The following is a 13,837-nucleotide window of genomic DNA, read 5'->3' on the forward strand; positions in this document are numbered from 1 at the left end:
GTTGGCCTATGTTCGCCTCTGGGAATGTAATGAGCAATTCAGAAAACAGTCAGGCATTCTGCCCTGTGATACATGCCAGAGTAACGCTGGGAGAGTAGCCAGAAAAAACGAAGCCATCACTATTACAGCATCCAGACTACGGCAACAAGGTGCCATCGGCCAAAAGCGCCATGTGTTCCACAAGGGGCCGTCTGTCTGCTTCACGACTGGCTCATATTCTGTAATCAAGCTTTCGAGATGCTCTCGGTCCAACGACGTGACAACACAAAATCCAGCTGTCTCATAAAAGAGTCCCTTGGGTGTGAGGAAATTGCAGTCTGCATTGCACAGTGTGTGCCTTGACTGTGGTTCTTTTGTGCTGTTGTCTTCAGAGAGCATCTAACAAGAAACTAATCTCTTAATCATGTTCCCAGTGGCACCGTGAGTGGTGTCGCATCGGTTCAAACGAAGACACACTAAGTAATATTTACAGAGGAGCTTGATGCTATCAGGGCAGGGAGGAATTGCCTGGCAAAAGTAAACATTATGAAAGAGCCCCAATTTCTTACCGTTTTTTCCCCTCAGTATCACAAAGGAATGAGTCAGCGCTGATGTCAATGGTTTTGTTGAATCTTTTAAAATCTGAGTTGCAAGCAAAAGCACTTTAGAACGAGGCCTAGGGATTGTACACAAGGTCAAACCGTGCCGCCACTGCATTTACACAGAACTTGATTACGCAGTCAGGAGTGAACAGCAAAACCCCGGGTAGACGGGAGTCTATACCTGTTGTGGTCATGGACCCCAATTTCTAGGCTGTCACAAATAAATCATTGGCGTTCTGGTAAAAAGCAGATGAGGCGGAACAGCAACACTGGGAAATGACATGAAAACCAGTGGTACAAAAAGAAATCCTAACTTACTTTGCAAGCGCACTTCTTAACAAGAGGACCATCTCAGCTGCCTAATAAGCTGCAAAAGATAGTATGGAAAAAGCAGCAAACCATGCAGGGTTTAAAAAGTACACAAACAACACCCAGGTGGGCCAACCTGAGATTCTCAAGTGCACAACACGCAGACACTCTGCAATCCTATAAAGCCACAGGAGCTAAGGAGATGAAAAAAGGGAGGAAAACTGATAAACACTGCTGTGCAAGTCCCAATCCTCCTTCCTCAAGACAAGATCAAAAACGTCGCAAAATCTTGTTCTAGCTGATCAAAAGTGTTTATTTGCATCCCTAATTATCAATTATACAACACGTACTCTGCCATGTCGCGTATGAATTTGAGGGGGCTTTCACACTGGCAGTTTAGTTCGGAACAGGGCACGGTTCGCATGAAAAATTGCTAATGTAAACGCCGTCATGGGACCCGGGTGTGCACTGGGGTACCGAACCAGAGACTACCTGGAGGAGGTGTTCTGAGTTCGGTTGCTTCTGAAACATGGGTCGCTCACGTTTGTGATGACGTAATATCCACGCAAACGCACCAGGGTTCAACACAATCAAGTTGAGTGTGAAACCAGACCAACGCTGCAGGGGGCGCAGCACAGACTGGGGTGCGCACTTGTTCAGGAAATAAAGTGACCTATGCGTGCGTTTTAGCTTATTGTGATGTATTCAGTTGAATAAAACGCTTGTAAGAGATGATACGAGCGAGAGTGAGCCTGCAATGTATTCGTTCATTGCGCGTGAAATCAGGGCAAATTTGGAAATCCATGGTCTCCTCAAAAGAGTGCGTTTGCAAGCAGCAGAAGGCCACCTTATGTGACACACGCACAGTAAGCCTGTATTGTTCACTCAACTGCTGTTTCGATAGAATCAAGTTGAGTTTGAAACCAGACCAATGCTGTGGGGCGCCGGGAATGCACTTTAAATACTCAGATGATGCACTAAATTAACGATTAAAATGAAGTGTGGAATATTTATATGCGAATGGAATGTGCAACTTTACATAGGGGAGATAGAGGGGCCACCGCCTTCACACTGGCAGTTGAAATCAGCTCCGTAATACGCAATACCGTACGCGTACGCCTCCAACGGACGTCATACTACACAGTGAAAAGCTTCGGACACGGGTACAACAAAAATGGCGGAGAGATTAGAAAAGTTGATTCGGTCATTATCATTATTTATTACATCTATCATTATTTCTTTTATTAAAAGTTAAAAATTCAGGTTTGTTTATCAGTGCAACGCTCAACTTCCACTGGAATTGTCGGATAGGAACCGTCCGTAGCTTTTCGCAAGAGTTCAATTTTTTGAACGCATCCGGATGACCAACGGACACGATTTTCTTTGCACCGCACTCGGTTGGACCAAGGGGGTAATCCATCGACCGGAAGTTGAAGCCTCGCGGGAGCAGCAGAACTTCACTTGCGTTAGCATTCCCATTGACTCCCATTCATTTTGTCGTCACTTTGACAGCTAATAACTTTACATCTGAGGTGTCTGAAGACCCCATTTGTCCTTTATTTATTTCTAAAGAAACACGACAATGTATAAAATGCTCCATTACCTTGTAGCTTATGTTATGGCCCCATAGAAGCAGTTTTTTGTAAAAGTAGGCTAACGATTGCGTCATAACCAAGCGACTCTCTGTCGCACAGTAGAGAGATTACCATATGGACAGGAGGAGAAGCTCGCGGGCAATCGAGGAAACGTAGAGGCAAAATGACAAAATAATTAATCAGAACACCTAGCAAAAGTGTCTCCTGCTCCTAGTTCATGGCTCCTCTGCAAGTTTCGGAAGGGAATGATTCAGATTTCTCATGCCACAGCCACAAGAAGACAGATGGGTTGCTCACGTCACATCTACATCATCAAGCTCTGTTTGAGTCGGTTTGAGTCTGCGTGTCAGGAACGGATCTGCTAAAAAAAAAAAAAATCACCAAAAACGGGCTTCACTTGACTCAATTTAGTTCCAATGAGATGGCTCTGTCCACTTCTTATACTGTCTATGGGTTGGACCCGTTTCGGACCCATTTGCATGCGGTCTGCGAATTTGCTTAAGAAATGAATGACTTCCAGTCATTTCGGAGCCATATCGGAGCTGATTTCAACTACCAGTGTGAAGGCGGCGACAGACTCCGACAAATCTGTTTTAAAATTCAATCACTAGATAGACACGCTTACATCATATAGGCCTATAGTGTGCAATTTCAGACACGACTGTTATTAATGCTAGCTAGCGGGCTAAGGGCATCAAACATGAAGCATCTATCAAATTCAGCACATACTACGAAAAGACTACGAAAGTCCACGTGACAATCAGGCTAAGCGATATAGCCCAGACAGTTATTGGATCTTAAAAACAAATCCATCAACAAAAAAACAAAACAAACAAAAAATGGCAATGTGAAATTCACCATTATTGACTCAATAAGCAACACATTTATTTGGCTGTTGGAGCCCAGCAGGAATGTAATGAGATGGGAGGTTTTTGAAAAAGGACCAAAGCAATTTCCTTCGCCTCCGTCCCTCATGATCCAGCAACATCAACAGGCCATCTCCCAATGTTTACTTACTGAATGATAGGATGATACACAATTGCAGTGAGCGCTGAAAGCAATCAGAGGGAACAATTGCCGTGGAGGAGTGTAATATCAGCTTATATAAAGAATGATACACCACAGCCTGTCCAAGAATAGCAATGGGTTTATTGTTCTCCATATACTCATATCAGCACAGGCTTGAGGCACTAGCCTCCAGAAAGCTCATACACACAAAAACGAGCTGTTTAATGCCATATACCCAGGAAAATGAAACATTTTAAATCTAATATAAGTATACAGTATAATGCATTGTATTGGATTACAAGTTGCACATACTGGAGATTCACTCATGCTCATTGTGCAAAAGGGCTGTACAAAAGCTTTAAAAAACGAGTCACTCAGAGTCGAAACGTTCTGATTTCATTAACATAAACAAGACAGTGGAGTTGTACACATTTCTCGTCGAAAGCTATTCTGCATCTGCCATACAGCTGTTCATTTTTATGCAGATGGAAAGGGCAGCGGTGAGTCTAATGTGGCTATTTACGTGGACTGAAGAGAGGCCACACAATAGCCTCCTACGCTGTATGCAGATTCAGACAGAGAAGAGCCTGCCGTGGGTGGCTTGATGGCATGAGCATGTTCAGAACGATTGAAATGCATGGTTAGGCATGTATGATTCTATAACACGTTTTATAAAAGAGTTTTGTTCAGACTGACATCTCTTGTAAACCAACGTTCAAGTAAACGCTATAGGCCAATATATAAAAATTAAATATAATAAAGTTACAAAAATAAGCAAGGCTATTTTGTAAAGCCTCCAGCCTAAAAGTATTTTGTTTCTTTTTTTTTTACCTCAGGCTCATGTAGTGCTTCCGCCGTCCTGCTGGGAGGATCCAGCCCACGGCACTTACATAAGGCGGTCGCTGGAGTCTGGACACGGTGTGATTCATGGACACAATGTGACTGGCGGAACCATGAACCCACTGCTGAGACAAAGGGTTATTATGTTTATTTAAGGAACAGTTCATCCAAAAATGAGAATGTTATTATTTACTCACTCTCACATTGTTCCAAACTGACTTTCTTGTATCCATGAAATACAAAAGGAGAATCTTTGCTGAATTTCAAGGCTGCTCTTTTCCAGGATTTTAAGTTTCAAAAAAAGAATGCAAAAGTAATTTTTCCAAAATTAAAGTCATTTTTATCACCATCATGTTGTTCCAAACATGCATTTCTTTATTTCTTATTTTGTCGACATTCCATTCGGTAACGTTAGGCAGTTCAGATTTATATGCTGTTTAATGTTGATGATCGCGTTATAAGCAAGGCTTCTAGTTCTATCAGTTGTTTCTGCTTCGCCTCGGTTTTGATCCAGAGATGCAGTACTCTTTCAGAATATGCATAATAGCGCCCCCTACCGTGTACCAGCGAAAACATGGATTGCTGGAAAATTCTGTCAAAAAAGTTTGAATATCACATCTATAAAATGCAAATCAGATCATTTCAGTCTTATTAAAAACTTTTACCCTATACCTGGTTAACAGTCCAGTGGTTTTCGATATAATTCGTTTCCAAAGCAAATAACAACTTTGCATTCACAAGGGATACAGACACTCCTAATTAAGAAACACACAGTAATTCACAACGATTCTGTAAAAAAGGGTTGGCCTCCTGCAAGTCATTTAGGGAGCCAACTGTGCCTTTATTAATTTGTCAAAACACTGTCAGCGTGAAAGGAATTGGGTAGAGAACGCTAGGGTCCCTTGACGGGAACAGCGAGAATATTTTTCAGTTGAACACTATATCGGCGGTTCTGGTAGTAAAAAAATAATTCCTACTCTAGATTGAAATGGTTGATCGTATTTTTTCTTTGACAGATATCCCAAATTACTTCTTCAAATTGAACTTTTCAACTTGGTTATGCAACTGCCTTTGCATGTGCAAGCAATTTTATGCTCTAATAAAGTGAGATAATATTACAGTCAGTCAGTGCAGACACTGCAGCATGGTTGAAAACCAGAAAATGTGGCCTAAAGTGAACCAAGCAGACTGAAGACCACTGCATTTTTAATGTGTAGTTGCAGCTTTTCCAAGATAAAACGGCCTGAATAACTTAATGGAATATTTGACCAAATTTTGCAATAATTTGTCCGAAACGGTCCACAAAATCTTTAAAATGTTTCGTAAAATGCGCCACAGAGATGTTTCATATTTTTTTTTAAAAATATGTTTTGACAGAGAAATCAAAAGATTTACATTCTTGAAGACTAAACTTTTAGGCCTGTTCATTTTAAAACACTGAAGGTTTTGTGTGAAAGCTAAGAGATTGGGAATATTAAGCAAACTGAAATGCCTTGTGCTGAATGGACACTGATTTGAGGTGACAGCTTTGTGCTGTTTTGATTAATAAATCTTGAAGATTGACAGATCTGATTAGGAGAAGCACATAGAGCAGAGGGACAAGACAGAAATTAATTATTGATTTTTTTTTTTTTTAAACAATTTGAACGCTACAGGGAGGAAAAGGGAAAAAATCCTTTGAGAAAATACTATTATTTTGGGGGGTGGACACGTTCTTTTTCCAGTATAATACAGCAATAAATAAAGAGAAAGAGGAAATGTATTACAGTGATTTTAAAACAGCTTAAAATGCCCTTGAACATTGCAAAATCATTCTAATGTGCAACTTCATGCACACTCAGAAAAAAAGGTACAAAAGCTGTCACTGGGGCTGTACCTTTTCAAAAGTACCTAAAGGGAGCATATTGGTACCTGGCTTGATGGTACATATTAGCACCTAAAATGTACATAACAGCCCCTAAAATGTACATAATAGCACCTAAATGTCCATGTTAGCACCTAAAATGTACATATTAGCACCTAAATGTCCATATTAGCACCTAAAATGTATATATTAGCAGCTAAAATGTACATATTAGTACCTTAATGTCCATATCAGCACCTAAAATGTACAAAATAGCACCTAAAATTTATATTAGTACCTTAATGTCCATATCAGCACCTAAAATGTACACAATAGCACCTAAAATTTATATTAGTACCTTAATGTCCATATCAGCACCTAAAATGTACATAATAGCACCTTAATGTTCATATTAGCACCTAAAATGTACATATTAACAGCTAAAATGTACATATTAGTATCTTAATGTCCATATCAGCACCTAAAATGTACATAATAGCACCTAAAATGTACATATTAGCATCTAAAATGTACATATTAGCATCTAAAATGTACATTATCACCTAAAACGTACTGAAATGGACAAAAGTTTTCCCTTTTGAAAAGGTACAGCCCCAGTGACGGCTTTTGTACCTTTTTCTGAGAGTGTGGTTCACAAATCGATTGCAAAAGCAAAAGTGAAAGTGAAAGACACAGAAGTTCAATTAAATACATTAATTATTGGAATAACTAATTCTTCCACTAAGTAATAGTTCATTAGCCTTATTATAGCAACATATCAGACTGCCTAGTCACGAAATATAGGCCAAACACTCACAAAGCAGCTGTTTAGTCCATCAATAAATATCTTTGTGGTGTATCTTTGTTCAACAGAAAGATCCTCTCATGTAGCAGCGAGAGGCTCTTTAATTAATTCTTCAGTCTGAATACTAAAAACTCTGGCACGGCATCTTCTGTCCCTGAGCTCAAACCAATCGATTGAACAATTTGCCATGGAATTGCAGAGTACTCTCTGTGGTGCTCATATAAGGTAATTACCTCTGGGATGTGAAGGGAAAAACGCCTGTGAGAGTGATGCTGGAAAAACGAAGTGCCACGGTATCATCAAACAGCAGGGGTTAGACGTCGCTGCATAGATTAAAGAAGAATGATGTGACAGCCGTGTCGTCTGCAGCTAAATCTTCTGCTGCGATATGTTAAACAATGCAGCAGTTTGAAAGCCCATTGTGAATGTGCTCAATTTAACTCTGGAGAAACTAGTCTGGATGTAAAGTAACAGCTGTAATGTTCGAGGGATAGTTATAGACACATTTGATCTGACCAAGATACACAGTACAAACTCATGCAACTACAACTAGCATAAAAACTTTCACAATAAGACAGAGGAACATCAAGACCCCATTTTGACTTTTTAAAACATCCTTGTGGCCTAAGATGCTGATCAACAGCAACACAGAATGTATCTTTTTTTCATAATATTATGGCAAATAACCAATAAATGGGTATTTAAAATGTATAGTACAAAAGGGGGAAAAAAATAAAACAAAAACTAATACTTCTTACCAATAAAATCTTTAATATTTAAAATGTTTTAATTGCACATACACACACAAGTCAGGACACCCCTATGTTAAATTCCCAAAGAGGTAGGCAGATTTCTATTTTTAAAGGCTGGTTATTTCATGGATCCAGGATAATATGCATCCTGATAAAGTTCCCTTGGCCTTTGGAATTAAAATATCACCAGATCATCACACACACCCTTCACCATACTTGGCACGGTTTTATTTAGCTGGTTTGATTTGCACTGAGAGATGATCTTATGGAAAGTCTTTAGGAATGGTGAAGGGTGTGTGATGATCTGGGGTTATTTTAATTCCAAAGGCCAAGGGAACTTTATCAGGATGCATAGTATCCTGGATCCATGAAATAACCAGCCTTTAAAAATAAAAATCTGCCTGCCTCTATGGGAATTTAACATAAGGTTGTCCTGACTTATGCCCCCTGTATTTTAAGGAAGAACGTTTTTTTTTTTTTTTTATGATACATTATTCATTCAGAAAGAAAATTGGTGTCCTTAAAGGTTAAATTTGTCTTCATATTTTAAATTAAAGCATCTTTATTTCTCTTTTTAGTCAACTTTAGCATGGGTGTGTTCACTTATGCTAAGCACTGTATAATTAATTTAACTAAAAAGCCCTATATCAAATAAATGGATTCGCATTACAAGCAAAGGGAGTGCAAGATAATCTAGCTGTTAATAGCATTCAGGTCAGACAATGTGCTCTCGCCGAGACTCGTTGTCATTCAAGAAAGGTGACAATGAGCCGATGTCAGAATGTGCCGAGGGAAGTGGTTTTGTGTGCCAAATCGCAGCAGGACGTCTATGTACCTCAACACCTCGCCTGAGGTTACCCCGAGGACAAGAATGGAAACCGAAGGCATGAAAGGGACTTAATATCACCATAAAATTGCGTCCATGGGCAATAAGTCAGCATCTAAGCATAGCTTAAGGAAGTGAATCGAGAATAAGGCATTGCACCCCACAGAGGACCGCATCGCATCGGCTTCGAACACACACACAGCAACATCCACGTTAAAGGAAAAAAGGAGAAGTGGGGGATAAGAAGAGCTCCTGGTGCACAAGCGCTATTTCAGGCACACTAAAAACGCGATTCTCCCAAGACTCATCCGTCTCCTCTTCAAAAAAACGCCCGACAGCAAAGAAATCCCAGCAGGCCATAGATCTGATGTATACTTTGAAGGCTTTTCCCCATTCTTACCCCCTCAGAATCTCTGTTCTGCTCAAAGCCTCCAAGAACAATCACATTTACGTTTCTCCTTCACCGCCTGTTTACAGCTGTCAGAAAACAACGGGAAAAACTCCAAGATAGGTCAACAAACAAGAACCGCTTTGATGGTTGGCCCGATTCGCTCAATTCTTTCACATGGATATGTGCGCACTTCCGCACCACTTCACTACTATTTAATGTGCTCATTTGAGAACTTGGGGAGGGTGTGCGTTTCCTCTGCCATATGCAGCTTGAAAATTATCTTGGGCCGTGAAGAGTCCTTGGCAACAATCCACCCCCTCTTCTCGAGGAGCAAGAAAGGCGCTCACCTTCGGCTAAAAGCGCACCAGTGTAGGTGGTAGTGCCTTCAGGAGCCAGCGCTCCCATTCACATCAGCCTCAAAGGGTTGTAAGTTTGTTTCCCCAACTTCACCAATGATGACATTTTAATAAATGGTAGGTGGAGTCTGGAGTAATCAGTGGTGCTTCCCCAACACTCAAAATGATGCTTCCTCGTTTCCTCACTCCTCCGTCCTCCAGCCAATGACCCGGAAACTGATCAAGGAAAGCCATCTTGAAGGACATCTCAATTCTCTAACTGCACCACGAGGAACGAGAAGTAAGGAAACTTCCAGAGGAGCTATGAGTGAGGATGCAGAGGTGTATCCATTGCGGAAGTCTGTTTTGTTGAAAAACCTGATGCCAATATGAAATCATTTTAATTGATGCTTTTCCTTCACAACCTACTTTATCCATAAATCTCATATATTTCAACAGGGTATCGTTCTTTATTATTATGTTCTTTATAGGGGCGGCAGTGGTTCATGTAGGTTGTCTAACCGGAAGGTTGGCGGTTCAATGCCCGGTTCCACCTGACCAAGTGTCGAGGTGTCCGTGAGCAAGATCCCTAACCCCAGCTGCTCCCGATGAGCAGGATAGCACCTTGCATGGCTGACACTGCCGTCTAAAGTGCTTTGGTGGCCATTGGGTCTTTGCAGTCCATTTACCATTTAAGTTACTAAAGCCCTGTTCACACGAGAACGCTCGCGGGTGAAAACGTGAAAATATTTTATCGGATGTGCCTTCCGTTTACACGGCGACGACATTTTTGGGGCTTAAAAACGCAAAAAAGTGAAACCACCCTCCAGAGTGGAAATCTTAAAAATGCTCCACTGCCGCGTTCCTGTATAAAGGGTAAAAACGCAAAAGTCTTCTTGACAGTGAAGGTTGTACGCAGGCGTGCGGTGTTGTTGTAGTATGCACTCCTTGCCGCCTGGAGTGCATACTATATTGAATTTCACACACTTTTGCGTCATCATATGCACGAGGATTTCCCACCCAAAACGCTCGTCTAAACGCAGAATAAAAAGTGATAACGCAACGCCACTTTTGCGTTTTCTCTTCAGAATCGTTTCCATGTAAACATAGCCAAAATAACCAAAATTTTACAACATAAGGGCCAATCCCTTGAGCACAGCTGATGACGCTTTTAAATAACACTCGAGCGATCGAGCATATTCCAATATACAAATTTCCTTTGATTCCCTCGTCCTCATTTTCTTCCCTCGCATTCGAAGTGGTGCTGAGACGTGAGAAGGCAAAGAAAGAAAATGAGGACAAACAAATAAGAAATGAACAGCACCCTTTAAAATACTTCAATCAGATCAATACTTTTTGCTTTTTTTCCCCAGGACAGCAGGTGTCTTTCAGATAATGCTTGAAAAGTGGAGGCTATTTTCAGAACTGAAAAATGTTGAGCAAAATATGCATGAAAAAAAAAAGCTTCAGATTGGAGCAAATCCCCCTCATATTGCACATTCAATTTAACAAATGGTATCTAGTAATTTTCTAAATAAATTTCAAACTTTGAGCCAAAAAAACAAACAAACATATTTTTGTGCAGTTCAACACTGAGTCCAAAACATTCAAACAGCCCATATTTTGGCTGTGCATGCATATCGTATTAAATAATTAAATTTTTAATGAAACTATTATTTCACATTATATACATAACTGCTATAACACACTGCATTTTATATATATAAATTTATATTTTTGGCATGGAACACGAGTATTTTAAAAATGCATTTTATTTACACACATACACTATGCATGTGCATGTAAATATTTCACATTTATTTTTTTGGTAAAGAATATTTTTGCCGGTGTAAAAATTCTAAATGTAATTTGTATATGGAGTATATAAACAAAGACCACAAATGCATACAGTGGGGATGTATGCTTTTAAAAACTACAAAAACCCATCATACCACTGCATATTTCATCTTAACTTTAACAAAAGAAAGTGTTGGTGTATCTATCAAGCTAAATGAGCATCTGCCACCCACTGGCCAACTGTGTAGGACACATAACCAAATTAGACAGTAGTCTACAAACACTTTTATTTGACCGATTAACACTGAACACACACAAATTTACAGAATGAACTGGACAAGCCGCAAAATGGGAAGCCATTAAATGAGCATGTCACAAACACACAAAAAGCAAAACCAGATAAACATAATGAACATTCAGCAACTTTTGAAATATTCTTGATTTGCATACTAGTATTAGTACATACTGCCATCATTAGGCCTCAGGAGGAACTACCTGAAACAAGAGACACAGGTGACTTGGATAAAGATTTCAGAATAATATACTAAAAACAGCAAAAAGGTAGTGATAAATGAGGAGAACTGTACCATCTCCAAGTCTTTGATCACCACGACACCCTTCTCTATTTCCAAGTCACTCTCAGTGTCGTTGTGTGACCGGTATTCCTCACTGTCCGTCTCAACTCCACTGGGCTGCAGGAGAAGATTAGTATCCCAAAATTTGGCAGTGACAGAAAGAAAAAAGGAGAAAGCAAACCTCATAATCCGGATCAACTACATGGTCTTCCTCGGCCAGTTCCTGAGTGAGCGCCTCCACCCAGGACTGCTGATCTACCTCCTCTTCCTCATCCAGGTCATCCTGCTTTCTCTTGCTGCCTTTGCCACAAGGCTTGGTAGGGGAACAACTCACCTCTAAAACAGAAACACCAGCTGCACTTCAAATCTCATTTCTGAAAGTGTTTTTTCATCTGAAGTAGAGGGATGAGCTTACCTGGGGACACAGCACAGCCAATGCTGGTGCAGACCGGATAACCCAGAGCTCTCTGGATGCGGCGGGGCAGGATGGTCAACAGCAGCCGTGTGACCCGGTAGAGACGTTTCCGACCCGTTCGGCACTGTCTTTCTTTAGGGGAGCTGCCTTTTTCCTTACCAGTTGGAGAGATGGCCTTCACTGGTGTGGAGAAGCCAAACAGCCACCAGAAGCCACGGAGAGCCCGCATCTTAAGGAGGATCAATGCAAATCACAGAATTTAAAAACCAAGCAAAAGTTAAAAACCACACATTAAAGTTAAAGATTTGTTTGACTAATATACAACACACATAAAAAATTATATATATATATATATATATATATATATATAAATATATAAATAAATTAGATAAAGTCAACAGACATCTAAAATGGTTGTTTCATGGCCTTAAATGGGGAAAAGACTACAACATGACTGGTAATCAGTGCCAATGCAGCTAATAATTCAGCTACAGTAAAGTACAAATGATAAAACTAAATGAAAATAAAAGCAAATAAATGCAGCTTAAACTGGTTTGCTGGTTTGTGTTGGTTTATAGTGGTCTTGGCTAGGCTGGTGCTCAATGGTTTAGATCGTGTCCCAGCCTAAACACCTGAAATGTTTTTTTCAGCAATATAAAACAACGTATAAAAAAATTGAGTGCCAATGTGTTTGAGATCGTTTTTTTTACAGTCTAACATTTGAAATGACTAAACTAACCAGAGCAGACAGGTACTCAGTAACTTACCAGGGTGAAGCAATTTTTCTAAACACTCATTTACCACAGTTAGTTCACTTGCACTTAAGACTTACAGTCAATCTGACTGGCCAAGACTGTGAAATCCGACAGAGGACGGCTGAAACGAAGCCACCTCTCTTCGACACAACTTTCTTCTGCTGGGAACAAAAGTTGTACTTCTTAAAAATGCTTATTGGTCTCGAACGCCACGTGTGAACAAAACAAATTCCTGTTTGACTCAATGAGGGAAATGTAATCGAACAAACTTGCCTCTTGGCCCTCAGTGTTCTCTGACTCAACGGTGTAGTTGCTCTGGTTAGTCATCTCGATGCTCTCCGAGTTTGCACTAATCCATTGACCGTCTAAATGCGATTCCCCGCCAATTTACAAGCATCCGTGCACGTGCTAATTAAACCACGTGCGTTTATCCAGCCCACTGCGGTTTGTGCGGGTGTCCGCATGCGTGGAGATATTGGCTGTGTGCAAACTGCGAATTAGAAAACAAGCATACAGCAAACAGTATTAGGATATTTATAAAGTATGGAAAATCTTGAAAACAATTCATTAACAAAAATAATAATATAATATAGACTTCTAAATTATTACTAAAAATGAAAATGGTACATTTCTCGTTTTGTTCAAATTAATTAATTAATTAATTCCAATGTAATATATTTTAAATACATTTCCTCAAAGATTGTGGATCAAGGATAGACAACAACATATTCCTAAATATAACCTAAAATCCTGTTGTTGTTGTTGTTGTTTTTTGTGCACATACCATTGTATTTTGAATAGCCTACCTTGGAGTAGGCCTACAAATACAATACACAATGGGAAAAGGTGGGCATTATAAATATATTTGTATTAGTTGTTTTGCCAAACTAATGTTTAATTTTACTTTAGATTCATGTTGTGTGTCTTTGTAATTTTATTGCTAATTCCCTGTTGTTGGTTCATTTCCTCATGAGGCTCCTATACGTGTCTAAGGGTATATTTATATTGAT

At 39.9% G+C, this 13,837-nt stretch overlaps 1 protein-coding gene across 2 annotated transcripts; it reads right to left on the minus strand.

The window, feature by feature from the left end:
* Positions 1-11,355: 11,355 nt before the first annotated feature.
* org (oogenesis-related gene) lies at positions 11,356-13,251 on the minus strand. Of its 2 annotated transcripts, none has more exons than XM_039694920.2 (6): positions 13,101-13,251; positions 12,905-12,985; positions 12,073-12,301; positions 11,839-11,993; positions 11,670-11,774; positions 11,356-11,577 (listed from the first exon to the last, which is right to left on the minus strand). In XM_039694920.2, the coding sequence occupies exons 1-6, from the start codon at positions 13,152-13,154 to the stop codon at positions 11,557-11,559; spliced, it is 645 nt and encodes a 214-aa protein (XP_039550854.2). In that variant the 5' UTR covers positions 13,155-13,251; the 3' UTR covers positions 11,356-11,556. The 2 variants fall into 2 exon arrangements, with proteins under 2 accessions (XP_039550854.2, XP_039550853.2); XM_039694919.2 differs by having other exon boundaries at positions 12,905-12,988; positions 13,101-13,218.
* Between the last annotated feature and the right edge of the window lie 586 nt (positions 13,252-13,837).

This window comes from Pimephales promelas, chromosome 2 (assembly GCF_988280905.1).
Source record: "Pimephales promelas chromosome 2, fPimPro1.hap1.1, whole genome shotgun sequence".
NCBI classification, from domain to species: Eukaryota; Metazoa; Chordata; class Actinopteri; order Cypriniformes; family Leuciscidae; genus Pimephales; species Pimephales promelas.

Excerpts from the sequence above, each read along its gene's own strand:
- org (XM_039694919.2), bottom strand. The coding sequence starts at position 13,154 with ATGACTAACCAGAGCAACTACACCGTTGAGTCAGAGAACACTGAGGGC. Across the intron at positions 12,302-12,904 it reads CTTGGCCAGTCAGATTGACT|ATGCGGGCTCTCCGTGGCTT; the intron begins GTAAGTCTTAAG and ends ATCCTCCTTAAG. Across the intron at positions 11,994-12,072 it reads TGGCTGTGCTGTGTCCCCAG|AGGTGAGTTGTTCCCCTACC; the intron begins GTAAGCTCATCC and ends TTTCTGTTTTAG.